Source organism: Gymnoscopelus braueri (genome assembly GCF_963280865.1).
Source record: "Gymnoscopelus braueri genome assembly, chromosome: 9".
In the NCBI taxonomy this organism is placed as follows: domain Eukaryota; kingdom Metazoa; phylum Chordata; class Actinopteri; order Myctophiformes; family Myctophidae; genus Gymnoscopelus; species Gymnoscopelus braueri.
In genome coordinates, this window is record NC_137610.1 from 8,111,230 (window position 1) to 8,128,296 (window position 17,067).

Genomic DNA, 17,067 nt, shown 5'->3' on the forward strand with positions numbered 1-17,067 from the left:
CTGCATCTCGGTCTCAAGTGTGTCTGAGAGCGTGGTCAGCTCAGCTGTCTGTCTGTCTGTATGTTTCTGTCTATATGTCCTGTCACGTCTGTCTGCTGAATTCCTATCATCGTGGAAAAAAAGGAAGAATATATATATGTAAAGTGATATGTTCAGTCTGTGGGTATCTATATGTGCAATGATATTCTGCTGTCTATACATAGTCACAGCAGCTCCTGTCTCACTGCCGTGTCCAGAGAACTCACCATTTCATTCAGTGATCTATCTATCTATCTATCTATCAGTGATGGGAAGTAACTAAGTACAGTTACTTAAGTACAATGTTGAGTTATTTGTACTTTACTTGAGTATTTACAATTAACAAAACTTTTACTTCTACTCCACTACAGCTCGGATCCAAATATTGTACTTTTACTCCACTACATTTATTTGAAAACTTTATAGTTACTAGTTACTTTTTAGATTTGGATTATTATTACAAAACATACATTAGCCACTTCAGCCCTATATACATTTCTGCCATTTGAAAATAGCCGATCTACAAGCTCACAATGCAGCTTGTAGATCTGCTATTTTCTAAAGTTTTCTACTCTGTCTGTCTGTCTGTCTGTCTGTCTGTCTAACCCTCCACCCTAGCCTGTTGATAGTTCTATAGAATGTGTTACAGTAGTTTTGTGTAGACAGCTGCGTCAGCAGTGTGTTGACTGAGGGGTGTAGGGGGGGGGCGGGGGAGTGTTGGAGATTACTGGGTCAACGGAAAAACACTTTTGTTGACTGTTGCCATAGCAGCAGTGTGGATTTCTGCTTGTTTTTTTGTGAGCTTGGATCCAGAGGTGTCTGTGCTATGACCGCAAATTCCTAACACAATATTTATCTGCTCCTCTAGAGATATTATAATTATATCAGGATGTAATCTCGCAAAGCGCTGGAATATCGTGCACACTGCCAATAGGTGCAGAGAAGTACCACCACTCATTTATTTGATACTGTTTTATGCTTTTTAAATATATTTAACTCAAATTTTATAGTGGAAGTCAATGTGGTTCTTGCCCAAATAGTACATCATATAGACTTGATGTCATGACCAATCATGACCATAAAACATTTGATTCTGTGAAAAAACTTTTTTGAAAACGGCAAAACAAAGGGTATTTATTAAACATAGTATATCATATAATTAAATATAAAATCACAGAAAAAAATGTTTTATGGTCATGACTCACCAGGACCCTGGATGGCTTGATTCTAGGCTTAAATGAATTGATATAAATATTTTTGGAAATGTCAATGGGAAAAATGCATTGACTATTTTGGAGTGGAACCAGAAAATGGCCGCCACTGCAATGCCCTATAGGAAGTGTTTCATTTCCCCAACCAACCAGAGTGCAGTGGGCGTCGCTCGTAATGTTGTGTTGACGGGGCAGGGGTTGACGGACAGATCGGTGAACCAATGGGATCAGGCGCATTCTCTCCGCGCTGATTTTAAACCCGCCCCTCTATACACGAAAGCAGGCAGGCTAGTGCAGCCTAATAAAGGCATAACCCCCCCTCCCCCCCAAACAAAAAAATAGCAGATGTACAAGCTCGCAGCGCGGCACGAAGTGACGCGCTGTGAGCTTGTAGATCTGCTATTTTGGGGGTCCCCGGACCCCCATTTTGAGAACCACTGTCGTAGACTACTGACGTCACAGTCCGACGAGATCCGCCCTGGAGCCACGCCGTTCCCATGTGGACGCCGAGGTCCACACCATTCGATTTTTTCATGTTCTCTCTGTTTTTATTACTCATTTAATCACTGCTGTTTTATCACCTGTGTTTCATCACACAGTACAATGAATACAGTTTATTTTACGGCATGGCATACCGAGATCAACATGATGCAATTTTTACCGTCTTAATGGATTGTAAACTTGAGAATAGAGCTCTGGGTGATACCGACAATATACGCCTCTCCGACCTACTACTTACTTAGTACTTAGAATAAACGTTCACAATTTTCCTTCAACAATTTTGTTAATGCTATTTTTGTTTCCCTTGAAGGAAGGAATGAATGAATGAATTAAATCTTTATTTTGAACATAAGTAAAAACATTTAAAATAAATGCAATATAATATAAGTACAAAACAAATCAAAAACAGACTCCCAGGCAACAACAAAATACTATAATTCTACATTATAGTATTTTTTTAATAGTATATTTTAGTTTCCCTTGTGAGAGTTCAAGAGAGTTCCCTCATTTCTGTCCAGTTTACCAGGCGTTGTCATCTGGGAGTGCAGACTAGTGTACTATAGAATAGCACTCGCTAATGTCTTTCAAAGTGATGCCAAATGAATCTCTTGGAGCCCAATGCATTGTGTGTGAGGATTTATGAGTTCATTTTTCTCAGTTGCTTTCTCACCCACGTATCAACTCGGGCTCCATTGCAATTCTTCCTGACACATTACTGAGTTTAAGTTTCCTGTGGGAGATGTTTTTCAGGAGAGCATAGCCAGAAGGACTGCTCCGTGAAGACGATCACAGCCTTGGACTAGCTCTTTACATGTCCCTCTCCATCTCTCAGGCTCTGTGCTCATGTACTTGTATCTCTCTCTCTCTCCATTTCACAGGGTTTGTTTTTTCTCTCCCTCTGGTCCTCCATGTCTGCTCTCCTTTCTCTTCTCTTCCTCTCTCATTCTCTGTCTGCATGTCACTTTCAACTTTCTCCCGCCCCTCTCCTCCTGTATCTCCCTCAGGGAGCAGTGGAAGACAGTGTTGATGGTTTCATGCACACATTGAATACTGAATCCTGATTACAGTTTTATTCATGTGCTATCTACAGCTAACTTGCTACCTATTGAATAACTAAGGCCTGAAACATGGTCCCCACAAGTACAGTACGAATGCAGCCCCCCCCCCCCCCCCCCCGCTGGACATACAAAAATGTTGCTCTTATGCAATGATGAAGGTAACATATGTCAGTCTTCAAGGTGGCGACATAGAGTTTAAGGGATAGTTAACCCCAAAATGATTTTTTTTCCTATAAATTAGTCACCCCATGGAGACTTGAATTCATGGATATTTTTTTTGTTTTTGTTGCATTCCTAAGCCAATAATTTGATGACCGGCAGCAGTTCCGGTATGAGACACAAAGAGTCTCCTTTGTGTCTCCTACCGGAACCACTGCCTACCGGTCCGCTGGTCATCAAATTTATTGGCTTAGGAATGTGACAAGAACCAAAAAATATCCTTGAATTCAAGTCTCCATGGGGTGACTAATCGATAGATGGTGAACTATCCCGTTAATCAGAGCATTTCCACGACCACAGAAGTAAACAAACATGGTGTCTGTGGAGGAATGTGTACTGCTGCACCTACTGAACTGCACAGAAGGAAGACGTCTAGTTTACAGAAGGACGAGGTCGATGCCACAGGCATATTTGGAAACGATGCAAGTCGGGAACGATGACATTTGGGAATGCAAGGCCCACCCGGTTATCCAATACCCGTTGTACTTGTTGTCAAAGTACTCATTGCACCTGTTGCCCAGCCCACGAGGGCTGACTGAGCATTATATCATCATATGATATCAATATTGTGATATGAGACTAGATATTCTCTGTGATTTTGGATATTGTAATATTGTGATATGACTGGTATGGTATATCACTTTTATACTTTTTTTTTTTATTAAACAAATGGCAATCTGTGAGCTTGTAAATCTACATTTTTTGTTGTTTTAAGTAACTTTTTTTTACCTTTTTATTGGTGAAAAAACACAGGTGACACAAAAAAAACTGATTTCCAAAATCACACAGATATATAAATGGAATAATACATTCACAATAGGAAAACAATGAAAGAATAAACAAAACAAACAAACAAAAAACCTGACAACAATTTGACAACGTGTGTGTGTGTGCGTGTGCGTGCGTGCGTGCGCAATCACTGGGTTGTGAATTTAGGATTGAAGATAATTGATGAAACCAGACCAGATTGGGGGGGGGGGTGTGTCTATTGTGTTGGTGTCCAGGGATATGCAGTCTATTATTACGTTTTTCCAGTGAGCAATGTTTTTGTTTCCCTTTGATTTCCAATTCACGAGGATAGTTTTCTTGGCAGCAGTTAGGGCCGTCTATCGTGTTCATTGTTTTAATCCATGTTCTGATATATCACCTAGTTAGTGGGATGTGGCAGCCCAGGAAACGTGACAGAGATTAAATGACTTCTTTCCAAAACTGTGCTACTGGTGTGCACTCCCAAGTGGCGTGAATGTAATTATCAGGATTATTTTGTGTGCACTGTGAACAGTTCATTATAATCTTTTTATCATCCCAATATGTCATCGTCACAATATTAATATCAAAGTATTTGGTAAAAAACAAGAGAAATATGACAGTCATATTATACCAGGTTGCAGATACATACAGTGGCCGAACACAGTATTGCGGGTCGTCTTTAGATCCCATATTCTGAGAGGACATCTACCCCTCATTGGCTAAATGACCAGCCAATGAGGAAAAAGTCACGCAAAAGGACCAGCCAATGGGGAAAAAGTGACCACTAGCGAGTGTAGATATAGACCAGGTTTGGCAACCTGGTAAAAAAATATATATTTAATTTTGTCCATATATCGCTCAGCCCTACCCACCAGCATAGTACTTAGAGGCTATAGTCTATGATGTCATATTGATGAGTATGAGAATATCGTTCAGATTGGCGGTTCTGGACAACTACCGATCGGTCGGGCGGTTCTCAAGATACGTGGGGGACGGATAACGCACACACGCAGAGATTTACGTAATTTATAGATGGATTATAAGCACTGGGGCACCCTGGTGGCTCACCTGGTAGACTGCATACCATTAAGGCTCATTCCTTAAACCATTGGTTCTCAAAGTGGGGTCCGGGGACCCCCAGGGGTCCTTGGGGGGGGTTCCAGGGGGTCCCCAGCAAAATTTGTTAATATAGCATTACAATCATTTTAACCTTTTATAATTTGGCTTTTCAAAAATAGCAGATCTACAAGCTCATAGCGCGGCACCGAGTGCCGCACTATGAGCTTGTAGATCTGCTATACTTTTGAAAAATCGAGATTTCTTTGTGTGCAAATCTTTGAATATTTTTTAAAGCCAACATTTGTAACTCAAATCTTTGCTTCTGGGGGTCCCTGGAACAACATATTTTGAGATGGGGGTCCGCGGACAAATGCATATCATTTTAGGGGTCCTTGACATGGAAAGGTTTGAGAACCACTGCCTTAAACAGCCGGTCCGGATTCGACCTCAGAGGGCCTTTGCTGGATGTCCTTCCCCATGTCTCTCTCTCCTGCCATTTCATATCTTTCTCCACTGTCGCTATCAAATAAAGACTTGAAAATGCCCCCAAAAATAACTCAAATATAACTACTTTATGGAGCACCGTAGAACAAACCCATGGACCATAAAAGAAAAATAAAGTGGTATTCCTGCAACGACGTGCAGTAAAAAGTGGGCCTCGTGCTACTATGGTTCCATCTGTACTTGTCTCATGCAGCGGAGATGGGGCCGACTCAGAAAGTTGCATGTTCAGCAGGATTAAAAAAAAGTGTGAGTCGTAATAGAAAGTTGAGGTGACTGCAGACAGAATGTCCTTTTAGGTGGTTGAGAGAGAAGCAGTGCCTGGTAGAGACTCTGTCAAAGAAAGGAAAAGGTCTAATGTGGTTCCTTAGTGTCTGTAAAGAATTCAAGGATGTCTGTCTCAAGCCGTCTCACCTTCTGTCCGTTACTTTTCATTCTGTGACATCGTTTTTGTCCTCTCTCCGCACTTTCCATATCTTGTTCTCTGGCGTGTCAGTTCCTCTTCACATCTTCATTTCCTCACTCGTTATGTCTCTCTCTCTCTCTCTCTCTCTCTCTCTCTCTCTCTCTCTCTCTCTCTCTCTCTCTCTCTCTCTCTGCACTCTCTCTCTCCATCACTTCTTAGCAGTGGTGGAAAAACTTAAGTAAAAGTATCAATACTGCAATGTAGAAATACTCTACAAGTAAAAGTCTGGAATTCAAAATGTACTTGAGTAAAAGTACCACAGTATTGGTATCAAAATGTACTTAAAGTAGCAAGAGTAAAAGTATTGGAAATTGGAAATACTCAAGTAAAGTACGAATACCTTGTACTTAAGTAAATGTACTTAGTTACTTTCCCAACACTGCTTCTTAGTCTTTGTCTCCGTTTGTCTCTCCTTGTATCTCTTTCCCAAATCACATCTTGACTGTGCCGCATTGTCTCCACTGACCTCTCCTCTGTCCCTTCTCTCTCCTGGAGAGAGAACGGAAAGAACCGGATTACGTGCCACTCTCATTAGAATCAATGAGGCTGTCCTAACAAGCTGCCAGTGTCAAAAGGTGACACTGGCAGCTTTGATGGACACTCTGTCTCTTATTTTTTGACACGGCAAGAACCACCTAGCCCTGGGGTCCTCTGCCGCTCTATTAAGAATGATCCATACAAAAGTCGGAAAAGTCTTACACTGTTCGGCTCATGGAACAAAAATGATGTTTAGATGTAGTTAAACACAAGTAAACACAAGTCATTCCCCACCTAATTCAAATCCCTTTGACCTTTTCATTTGAATGATTTTGTTTGCTAGTTATTTTCTTACTAGTTGTTTTCGTTTGATTTGTAAAGTGACTTTGCGTATCTAGAAAAGCGCTATATAAATTGCATGCACTATAAGTATACCCAAAATCTCCATTGTAACTAGGCCTGTCCCCGACTAAGGATTTGTTTAGTCGAATCTAATTGGCGACTAATTGCCAATAGTCGACTGGCAGTCGACTAATGCAAAAAAAAAAACGTTTTTTTTCTCTTTTTTTTTGCCAAAATACATTTTATTTCAAAGGGCCAAGTCTACACAGTTTGTTTTGTGTCTCCAGCAGAGTTTCTAGTGTCTCTATCTCTCTCTGGAAGAGGTTGCACATGAACTCTGCAGCCGCACTGAGGCGCTCCAACACAAACAATACCAATACAAAGATGAGGAATAAGAAGAATAAAGTGGAAGTTACGTGTGGTTGCAGGTGTAGACTTGGCCAAAAAACATTTAAAAACATTTTTGGCCCTTAAAAAAAAAAATTCGACTAGATTTGACTAAGAGACACGCAGTCGACTCGGACCCCCCGCGACTAACCAGTCGACTATTCGACTTAGTCAAGGTCAGGCCTAATTGTAACACAATGAAGTTGGCCGACAGACATCAATTGATCTTTTGTACCTCTTGACTTCACAATTGACATTTTCACTGGTAACAGTAGAGATTGGTTGATATAACCAGTGACAGACAGTAGAGATAGGTTGTTAATGTAACCACTGGTGATAATAGAGATAGTCAATATATAAACCAATGACTGACTGAAGTGAAGAGATACGTTGTATTTGTTGGTTGTCTAGGCGGAAGTGGTTTGAATTTGGCGGAAGTACCCCCCAAGGAAATGACTTTGATGCTTTACAAATCTTTTCCGTGAATGAAACGAGTGTTGTGATTGGTCAAAAAATATAGTTTCCGGGGGAAACGCATACGACGGAAGTCCCATAGACACTCGCTGGTTTAGGTCGTGACCAGGCTCTTCTCTTCGCAGATGAGTGAGGATGGGAACGAGGCTATATAACCATAGGTTGTTAATGGAACCGGTGACAGCAGAGATAGGTTGCTAATAATAATAATAGAACGTGTGTGTGTGTGTGTGTGTGTGTGTGTGTGTGTGTGTGTGTGTGTGTGTGTGTGTGTGTGTGTGTGTGTGTGTGTGTGTGTGTGTGCTCGTCAATGAGAAACAGAATGAGGCGTTGAGTGAAAGAGAGCGGGTGAGAGCCATTTCAGTTGTATAATAGTGTGTAATTGAGAGATTGGATGAGATGCTGTGGCTAAAGAAGGAGAAAGCTTTTTTTTGTGTCTCTGGAAAAGAGAGAGAGTGGCTGCAGGCTGCAGCCACAGCGTTATGCCTATGATAAATTACATGATACACTTGTATATGCGGGCTCTGTGCACAGCCCTGGCGTATCTTCTTTGGTGCTATAGTGATAGCAAGATAAGTAACGTCAACAAAAAATACCCTAAACTCGTAATGGTTTAACATTAATATACCAGGGGTCTTCAACAGGGGGTCCCGGGACCCCTAGGGGGTCCTCAGAGGTACTACAGGGGGGTTCACCAAATCATTGTATGATAGGAACTTAGTTTTTTACATTAACCACTTGAACCGTAGTATCCCTAGTCTAAGGACAACTTAAGCGCTTGTAGATCGGCTATTTTCGGCAAAGAGAGGGGGGGTTTATGTGATTAAATGTCTGAAAATGCACAGTAACATGAATCCAACATCTGTGAAAAGCTTTAATCTGCAACACAATTTTATGCCGATTTATAGTTGGGGTCCCTGCTTCATCTCTCTCAGAGAGGGGGTCCTTGGGCTGAAAGCGTTGAAGACCCCTGCACTATACTGTACATTGGACACAACATTCATTCAAACAGTAAACTACAGTAGACAGTATAAAAAGATAACGGATGAATTTCCATTTAGTTCTCAGTATTTGAGATTAACCCATTAAGTCCTGCAACGCATCGGTGTCACTTTTTGATTTGAGCTAAAAAGCATTATTTTACACTTTGGCTATTCAAAAATAGCAGATCTACAAGCTCATAGCGCAGCACCGAGTGCCGCGCTACGGGCTTGTAGATCTGCTATTTTTTAAAAATCAAGAAAATGCGTGCAAAACTGTGAATATGTATTATTTTAAAGCGAACATTTTTAACTAAAATATTTGCTACTGGGGGTCCCTGGAACAAAATATTTTGAGATGGGGGTCCGCGGCCAAATACATATAATTTTGGGGGTCCTTGACATGAAAAAGGTTGAGCACCACTGATATAGAAACATACGTTTTTTTCAGAAAACTGTTGGGATTTAGAAGACATTTGTAGAATCGGCTTCAGGTCTTTAATGGGTTAATAACAATGTAGGAGATATAGCAAATACTGTACATCCAGTGTAACTGGAGTAGGAATGATACATGATACTCAGGGCAACACTTATGGGTGTACTGAGCACACATTTTAGTCAGGATTGTGGCTGGAATGTTTTTGCATAAGTAATGCAACCTTTTACAAAAGGAAAATGGCCGCACAGAAATGAGGCCAGCATAAGATCAGGATTTAACGTTATGAAGCGGTGAGCAAACACACCGCATGAAGTAAACAGACAAACATTGCAGCTCCGTCATGCATGCAGATTTCCTTCTGTACAAAAAATGGCCTTGATTTCTATCGCGGAATGAATTGCAAAGCAACACTCAGACAGATGTACAAACACTCTAACCTCCTGGCGGTTGGCGACTTTGATGATTAAAAACGTCTGGAAAACAATTCATTCTGTCTCATTTGTGCCTCTTCTCTTCATCACGACGGCACCAATAACAGGAGTGTCAACACAGGTGTCTATATAGCTAGAAGAAGGCCTACGGTCATGTTGTGGTGGGATTGGTACAGACTGGCGGTTTGAGGGAATGTGTGTTTGTGTGTAATGTGTGGTGCCAGTGTCCAACAAATTGAAGCAGATCTATCTGTCTGAATAGTTTGTTTTCAGGCAAGCAGTGATGTGACATACCGGTATGTCAGTTAATGGAAGGGCATTTATTTTTTATAGTTGGATATCACCTTAAATTTAAAGAAATTCCTTAGTAATAACTAAATGCTGCATAGTACTATGTATTACGTTTAGTACAGTTAGTAACTGAGCATCTACCTTTTCATATCAAAAACGGATTATTAAAAGAATATATGGAATTTGAACTGTCAACATATTCTCAATATAAGAGAAAAAGAAACTGAATACTCTAGCAACTACAGCGACTCTTACATTTGCTTATTTTAACAGTTTATTCAATTTTAACTTCCTTAGGCTCAATACAATATTACCATCCTATATTAAAATTGGCTAACAGTACGACCGGCCGGCCTTTGGGCCGGCGGACCATGTCATAACACTCATGTCACTATGACTCAGCCATAACCATAATATAAGGAGTTCCCAATGCAACTTTGCCCAGATATGGAATGTGTTGTCTAACCTCAATGTGTCGTCATGTGGCATCAGGGGCAAACAAATCAGTCAGCTCCATATATGGGCACAAAAGGGGGCATGCCCATATATGGGCATATACTGATGACATCAGGGATGTCCATATATGGGCATAAAAGGGACAAGGACTGACAGATACAGAGATCTCCATATATGGGCATATGAGGGAGAGAGAGAGAGACGGGGAGTGATATGCAGAAAAGGTCGTCGGGATCGGAATTGGAACCCACGACACGCTGTCAGGCTGCATTAGAGCCTATATGTGGTATGCGCCCGGACCGCTAGGCCAGCGGGCGCCCAATATTTGAGTTTTTTTTATCATTTATGTCTGTTGCAGTCAGTCAGTGGGGAGCTTGATTGGTGTGACTCCAGAGACACTGAGCACTGGATCGCCATGGAAACCAGAGGCACAGCGCTGCGTCAGATTGTCCATTAGTCACTTAACCCATTCAATCCGGGAACGCATCTGTGTGTCATTTATAGATTTCTTTGGCTATTCAAATCTTTGCTTCTGGAGATTCTACAAATGTCTTCTAAATCAAACAGTTTTAAAAAAAAAACGTATGTTGCTTCTCAACCACCACCACCCAAAATGATATGTAGGCTATTTGGCCGTGGACCTAACCTGACACCGTCAAATGGAAGAAAGCTTGCGACACACATTTTGTTTCACAGCGTACTTGCATCTGAGACTCCGGGCGCAGAATCGATGACAGACAGTTTTTCTTTTTTTCAAGCTACTAGGCAGGTGATTGGATGATCCCGCCCCTAGCAGCCGCTGATTGGTTCGGACACGCAGTGTTCGGCCATCTCTACTCCCTGCGGAATCCCAGACCTCCCTGAAATCAAATGCAAATGAGATTTCCGGAGGGAGGGGGTTTACCAGGCTACCGTGGACCCCCATCTCAAAATATTTTGTTCCAGGGACCCCCAGAAGCAAAGATTTGAGTTGCAAAATGTTTGCATTTTCACGATTTAACAAAAAAAAAGCAGATATACAAGCTCATAGCGCGGCAGAGTGCCGTGCTATGAGCTTGTATATCTGCTATTTTTGAATAGCCAAAGAAATCTAAAAATGACACACAGATGCGTTCCCGGTCTTAAAGGGTTAATGCTATATTGTACTATTGTAGGTTGTCTCAATTAATGGAACCTTTTGGAAAAAAACACTTCTTAACACATTGGGTGCCAAAACCGTATATATACGGTTTTCGCCATACTAACGTTGAGTGCCAAAACCGTATATATACGGTTTTTGAAAAAATAAATTAATAAATTAATAATTTTTTTTCCAAATTTTTTCAAAAAAATTTTTTTTCCTTCACAGCACCAGGAGATATCATTGTTCGAAGATTTAGACTCCAATCCACTTCCTGGTTAACTTATGACTTTAAAAGCCTTTATCTCGGCTCCTGTGTACTTTTTTTTTTTACAATGTTAATTTAACTATTTTCAACTGGCTGCAACTATGGAACGGATTACCGAATGTTTTTAATTTTTTTCCCCCGGTTGTACGAGACCTGTATGTGTGTAATGAGGGGATCACCGTGAGGACGGTGATCACTGAAAATATTTTGTGACTACTTGAAAAAGGTTAAAAATGGTAAAAAATTCAGGCACTCAACGTATAATATTTTAATAAACCTCTGGCACCCCAAGTGTTAATAATGGCTACCTGCCAATAGTCTTTCCTTCTAAATGAGACCGAGCCAGTGTCTAGTCTGACCTAACCACACGTTTCTCTACATCAGTGATTCTCAACCATTTTTTGGATCAGGGCCCACCCATCTGACCACTCAACACGGTAGCCTGAAAGGCTGCATGCATTTTCAGAGCATGTTTATTTTAATCCATTGTTTTCCGGCTTGGATCAATGGAAACGTTTTACGTTTCTATTTATCAGTATCCCAATGAAAACTATTTTTTTTCAAGGTTTTAAAGACAATAAATTCAAAAGAAGCTCCCAGTCAAGGCTTTATTAACGTTTCGACACAAGGTCTTCTTCAGAATCTGAAGAAGGTCGAAACGTTAATAAAGCCTTGACTGGGAGCTTCTTTTAAATTGACCTTGTGCAGACTTTATTATTTCTTATATATTTCCACTGTTGGTCCTCCTGCACCTGCCGTCCAGTGGATGTGCCAGTTTTATTGTTCCTTTAAAGAAAATCATACCATGACATGGTTTTAACCTTATTTCTTAAATGTTAATGTTATCGTTAAAATCTTCTTTCCCTTCTTTCCAAAATCTTCTCCCCCCAAGGAGGGGGGGGGGGATACCAGACGGTCCCCAGCAAAATTAGTTAATATAGCGTCACAATCATTTTAACCACTTTAACCATATTTCATACTTTGGCTATTCAAAAATAGCAGAGCTCATAGCGTGGCACCGAGTGCCACGCTATGAGCTTGTATATCTGCTATTTTTGAAAAATCCTTAGCAAAAAAATATTTTTGAGATGGGGGGTCCGCAGCCAAACACATATCATTTTCGGGGTCCTTGACATGAAAATGTTTGAGAACCACTGGTCTACATGCCATGTAGGGAACACCTACTCCAGATTGTGGTCAACTAGTTATAGTTGCTGCATATTCTCATCTAGATATGCTGACATGTTGGTACATTTCTGTGCATCAGCCCATGTGTTATTTTTCAGTGCCAGTGCTTCATCAGTCTTACGCACTGGTGACGCACCAAATCACTAAAAGCTCTTGTGAGATAGTACTGTAGGCTTAACGTTACCAGTATGACAAAAATGCACCTGCACCTGCATCTGCTCCTGCCGTTTTTTGCGTTACACACTGGAGGATGTCTCAAGAAGCATTTCAGCAGCAGCCATGTAAGGTAATAGGTGACTCCAACCTCATTTTAACCTGGGGCGAGAACTAGATGAGACACACGCCCACACGGCGCGCACAACATACACACAGACAAGGACGTGCGTACACACATAAAACACTATACTTGTAGATAGACACTCAACGAAACGCGCACGCACGCACGCACACACACACACACACGCACGCACGCACGCACGCACGCACGCACGCACGCACGCACGCACGCACGCACGCACGCACACACACACACACACACACACACACACACACACACACACACACAGTGACATAAAGTATACACACACAAAGGAACACACTCAATACCACACATACCAAGATAAACACAGAAACAAAAGTGTTCCGTACCTCAAAACCGGTCGTCCCCTGCCCTCCAGGCAGAGTGGGGTGTGGACTGAAATAATACAGAGGACATCCTGTCTTTCGGTCAGGTGTCTCAGTGTCGGATGTTCCCTTTCACTATCTCTCTCTGTCTCTCTCTCTCTCTCACTCTCACTCTCTCTCACACACACACACACACACACACACACACACACACACACACACACACACACACACACACACACACACACACACACACACACACAGTCACACACACTTCCTAAACACACCATTATCACTTTGCTGGTTGTTCAAGGCCCATTCATTCCTTTGTATCTCGATCCATCTCTCTATCTCTTTCCGTTGTCTATCTCTCCATCCCTCTTCATCTCTCCCCTCAGTCCATTCACTGCCTTGTCCCTCCATCTCCCTCTCTCTGTCACTCTCTCTCTCCCTGCTCCATCATGATATGATATAGGATATGATTTATTTATTTGATGTGGACATCACAAAATACATTGGACCAACCAGATGTTTTGTTTACAGTGTATGTAGCACAAGTGCTAATTTTCAACACCTGTCCACAGGAAGCTCCTCTAATGTACAGTAGCACCAATCTAAAACCCAATCAGGTACAAGAAAAATATATACTATTAATTAACATTATCAAAATAAAAGCAAACCCATTACTCGTGAAAACAAAAAAAGACAATCATTCAGATAACCAATCACATCAGTAAGGGGCGGCAGTGGCTCAGGGGTAGAGTGGCCGGGTAGAGTGAACTAGAAACCTCAAGGTTCCCAGTTCTATCCCTTGCATGTTTTCCTCCGCCATCGGTGTATGAATGTGCGTGTGAATGGGTGAATGTACATGCACAATCTATGTAAAGCGCTTTGGATAAAAGCGCTATATAAATGCACCATTTACCATTTAACTATACATGTGAGCACTGTTGATTTGATTTCAACCATAATTTTAGTCCTCTGTTAAACACATTACCATCCGTCTCTAGTTTTAGAACCGTAGGCAAAGAGTTCCAAAGGGTTGCCCCCTTAACTGAGAAGGCAGACTGTCCGAGTGTGTTCTTGCTTGTGGGAGCAATACAGTCACCATTAGTTAATGCTCGTGTAATTGCTCTACCAGAGCTTCAACATGGTAACGATTATGAAGATTATGCAAAATGATTGCGATAGGCCTAAATGGCGGCGGTGTTTGACAGGTGGTTTTGTTGTCTCCCTGCAGACACCCGTCTCTCCGGATGACAGCCAGACCCCCAGCAGCAGGAGGAGGAGGAGATGGAGAAGTGGGAGTAGGGATGGAGCAGCAGCTCCTCCGGCCATCCAGTGCGGCCATCAGCGAGACCTCCACCTCCGTCACCTCCTCTACGGTGGACACCACTTCCACGACCAAGGTCAGTGACTTTGGAGAGTTGTGTCTGTGTAGAGCAGTGGTTCTCAAACCTTTTTCATGTCAAGGACCACCCAAATGATATGTATTTGGACCCCCATCTCAAAATATTTTGTTCCAGTGACCCCCCAGAAGCAAAGATTTGAGTTACAAAATGTTCGCTTTAAAAATGTAAATATTCAACATTTTCAAAATTTTTCAAAAATAGCAGATCTACAAGCTCATAGCGCTATGAGCTTCATAACATTCATAGGTTCGGGAAGAGCGCCCTCTAGCATATATTCTAAAAAATATATATATTTTAGGACGTATACTATATATACGTACTTTTTCCACCTGCTGAATAGACCCGTTTCATTTTACGTACTTATTGGGAAGTTGTATGGGGCGGGCTAGCTCTCCATAACGTTAGAGGGAGTTCTCCTTAACACTGTGTTACTTTGGAGCCGTTGCCCCCACACACCCCCAGTAGCGCCGCGGCCGCAGCCTCTCGTCTGTAGTAAAACAAAAAAATACACTTTCGCTACTCACCAGAACAAAGACGGTTTTAAGCCTAATTTCCCTAGTGGGAACACACGGAGCCCCCCACCTCACGTCTAAAATACACTTTTTGTCCAGAAAATAAAATATTTCACCAGAGGGAAAATGTTTTAGTTACTCCACTGCGCTCCCTACAGATCTCGTCAATGGAATTTTTCTGTTGACAAAATGTTTTCCTTCCGGCGGAATATTTTCTTTTCTGGACACAAAGTGTATTTTAGATGTGAAGTGGGGGGCCTCAGAGTGTTCCCACTAAGGAAAGTAGGCTTTCAGCATCTTAAAGCCGTCTTTGTTTAGGTGAGTAGCGACGGTGTATTTTTACTACAGACGAGAGGCTGCGCAGCCTGCGCTACCGCGGGTGTTCGAGCAACGCCTGAAAGTAACATATTGTTAAGGAGAACTCCTAACGCTATGGACCAGAGCTAGGGGAGGGCCATTCTGCACATGCGTTAAAATGCGTCAAATATTTTAACGTAATTAATTCCAAAAATTAATTGACGAGATGATTTTGACAGCATCAATATATATACATACACATACACATACACAGTATATTCCATCCATCTTTCCCTTTACCTCTGTCTCTCCCACTGTACTCTTTCTCATCTTTCTGTCTTATCTGGTTGCACACTACCATCTCTTTCCTCTCATTCTTTCTCTCTCATTCTTTCTCTCTCATTCTTTCTCTCTCTCTCTCTCTCTCTCTCTCTCTCTCTCTCTCTCTCTCTCTCTCTCTCTGTCATGTGTGACGCACACACACTCACACACTCACACACACACACACACACACACACACACACGCACATAGATACACGGTTGCGGCTCCACAGTGGCATGAAATCTCATCCCAGCCTATCAACAGGTGCCCTGGGGACAGAGATTGAACATGTGTCTCTGCCTGCACGGTCTGCCAGATGACAAGACATCCATCACCCATACTTTACTCCGGTTCCACTCCACTAAACCCACCTTTACCATACACACCACACACACACACACACACACACACACACACACACACACACACACACACACACACACACACACACACACACACACACACACACACACACAAACACAAACACAAACACGCATACGATGAAAATGGAAATGTGCTGGTCTGAGGCCATGGAGTCCCTGGAAAAATGCGAGACACAAAAGTGAAAGAGAACTAACCAGCTTAGCACTGTGTTTATACTGGGCAGCTCCCAGTGACCAACATTTGAAGACTGGATACACTGGGAAGCTGGAATCGCACAGTTGAAGACTGTGGGCCGTATTTTTTAACAGCAGAACTTCACACCATGGCGCATTGCGGCAATTTGACCATCTATTCTACAGGGTGCATTATTGTGGTTTCAATGTGTTAGCGCCTGGCTCAGCACGCCGTGAATTAGTCACGAGTGTGTTTTCGGCATTACATTAATTAAGCCAATCAGAGTGTTGGCTGTCATCACCATCACCTAGGCGCGATCCTATTTAACCCATTAAGACCTGAGGCCAATTCTACAAAATCCATCTAAATCAGTAGTTTGCACTTTCAAGATTTTTCAAAAATGTTAAAAAAAATTGCAGATGTACAAGCTTGTATATCTGCTATTTTTGAATAGTCAACGCAAAAATCTAAAATGACAAAGATGCTTTCCTGGTTTTACTACTACAAAATTGGCGCAAGATCATTTGATGTTGCTATGGAATTTATATACTATGCAGTGATATGCAAGATACATATTTTACAGTGTGTATGTATTTGAGTAAATACGCATGTTTATTAGACAGCTGAACAGACAGACTAGGAGATGGCTTCATGTCTGCTTGCTTGAACTACATTCCCTGCCATTGACAGAGATATCCGTCATAAA

The 17,067-nt window shown here is 41.8% G+C and overlaps 1 protein-coding gene across 10 annotated transcripts in view; it reads left to right on the forward strand.

Annotated features, from left to right (window-relative positions):
* plekha7a (pleckstrin homology domain containing, family A member 7a) overlaps positions 1–17,067 on the forward strand; it is a 176,388-nt gene that overhangs the window by 104,227 nt on the left and 55,094 nt on the right. For all 10 annotated transcript variants that reach the window (XM_080436725.1, XM_080436728.1, XM_080436733.1 and 7 more), the window contains one exon: positions 14,501–14,669. In XM_080436725.1, the coding sequence (XP_080292851.1) occupies positions 14,501–14,669 (169 nt within the window). The remainder of the gene's footprint in view (positions 1–14,500; positions 14,670–17,067) is intronic.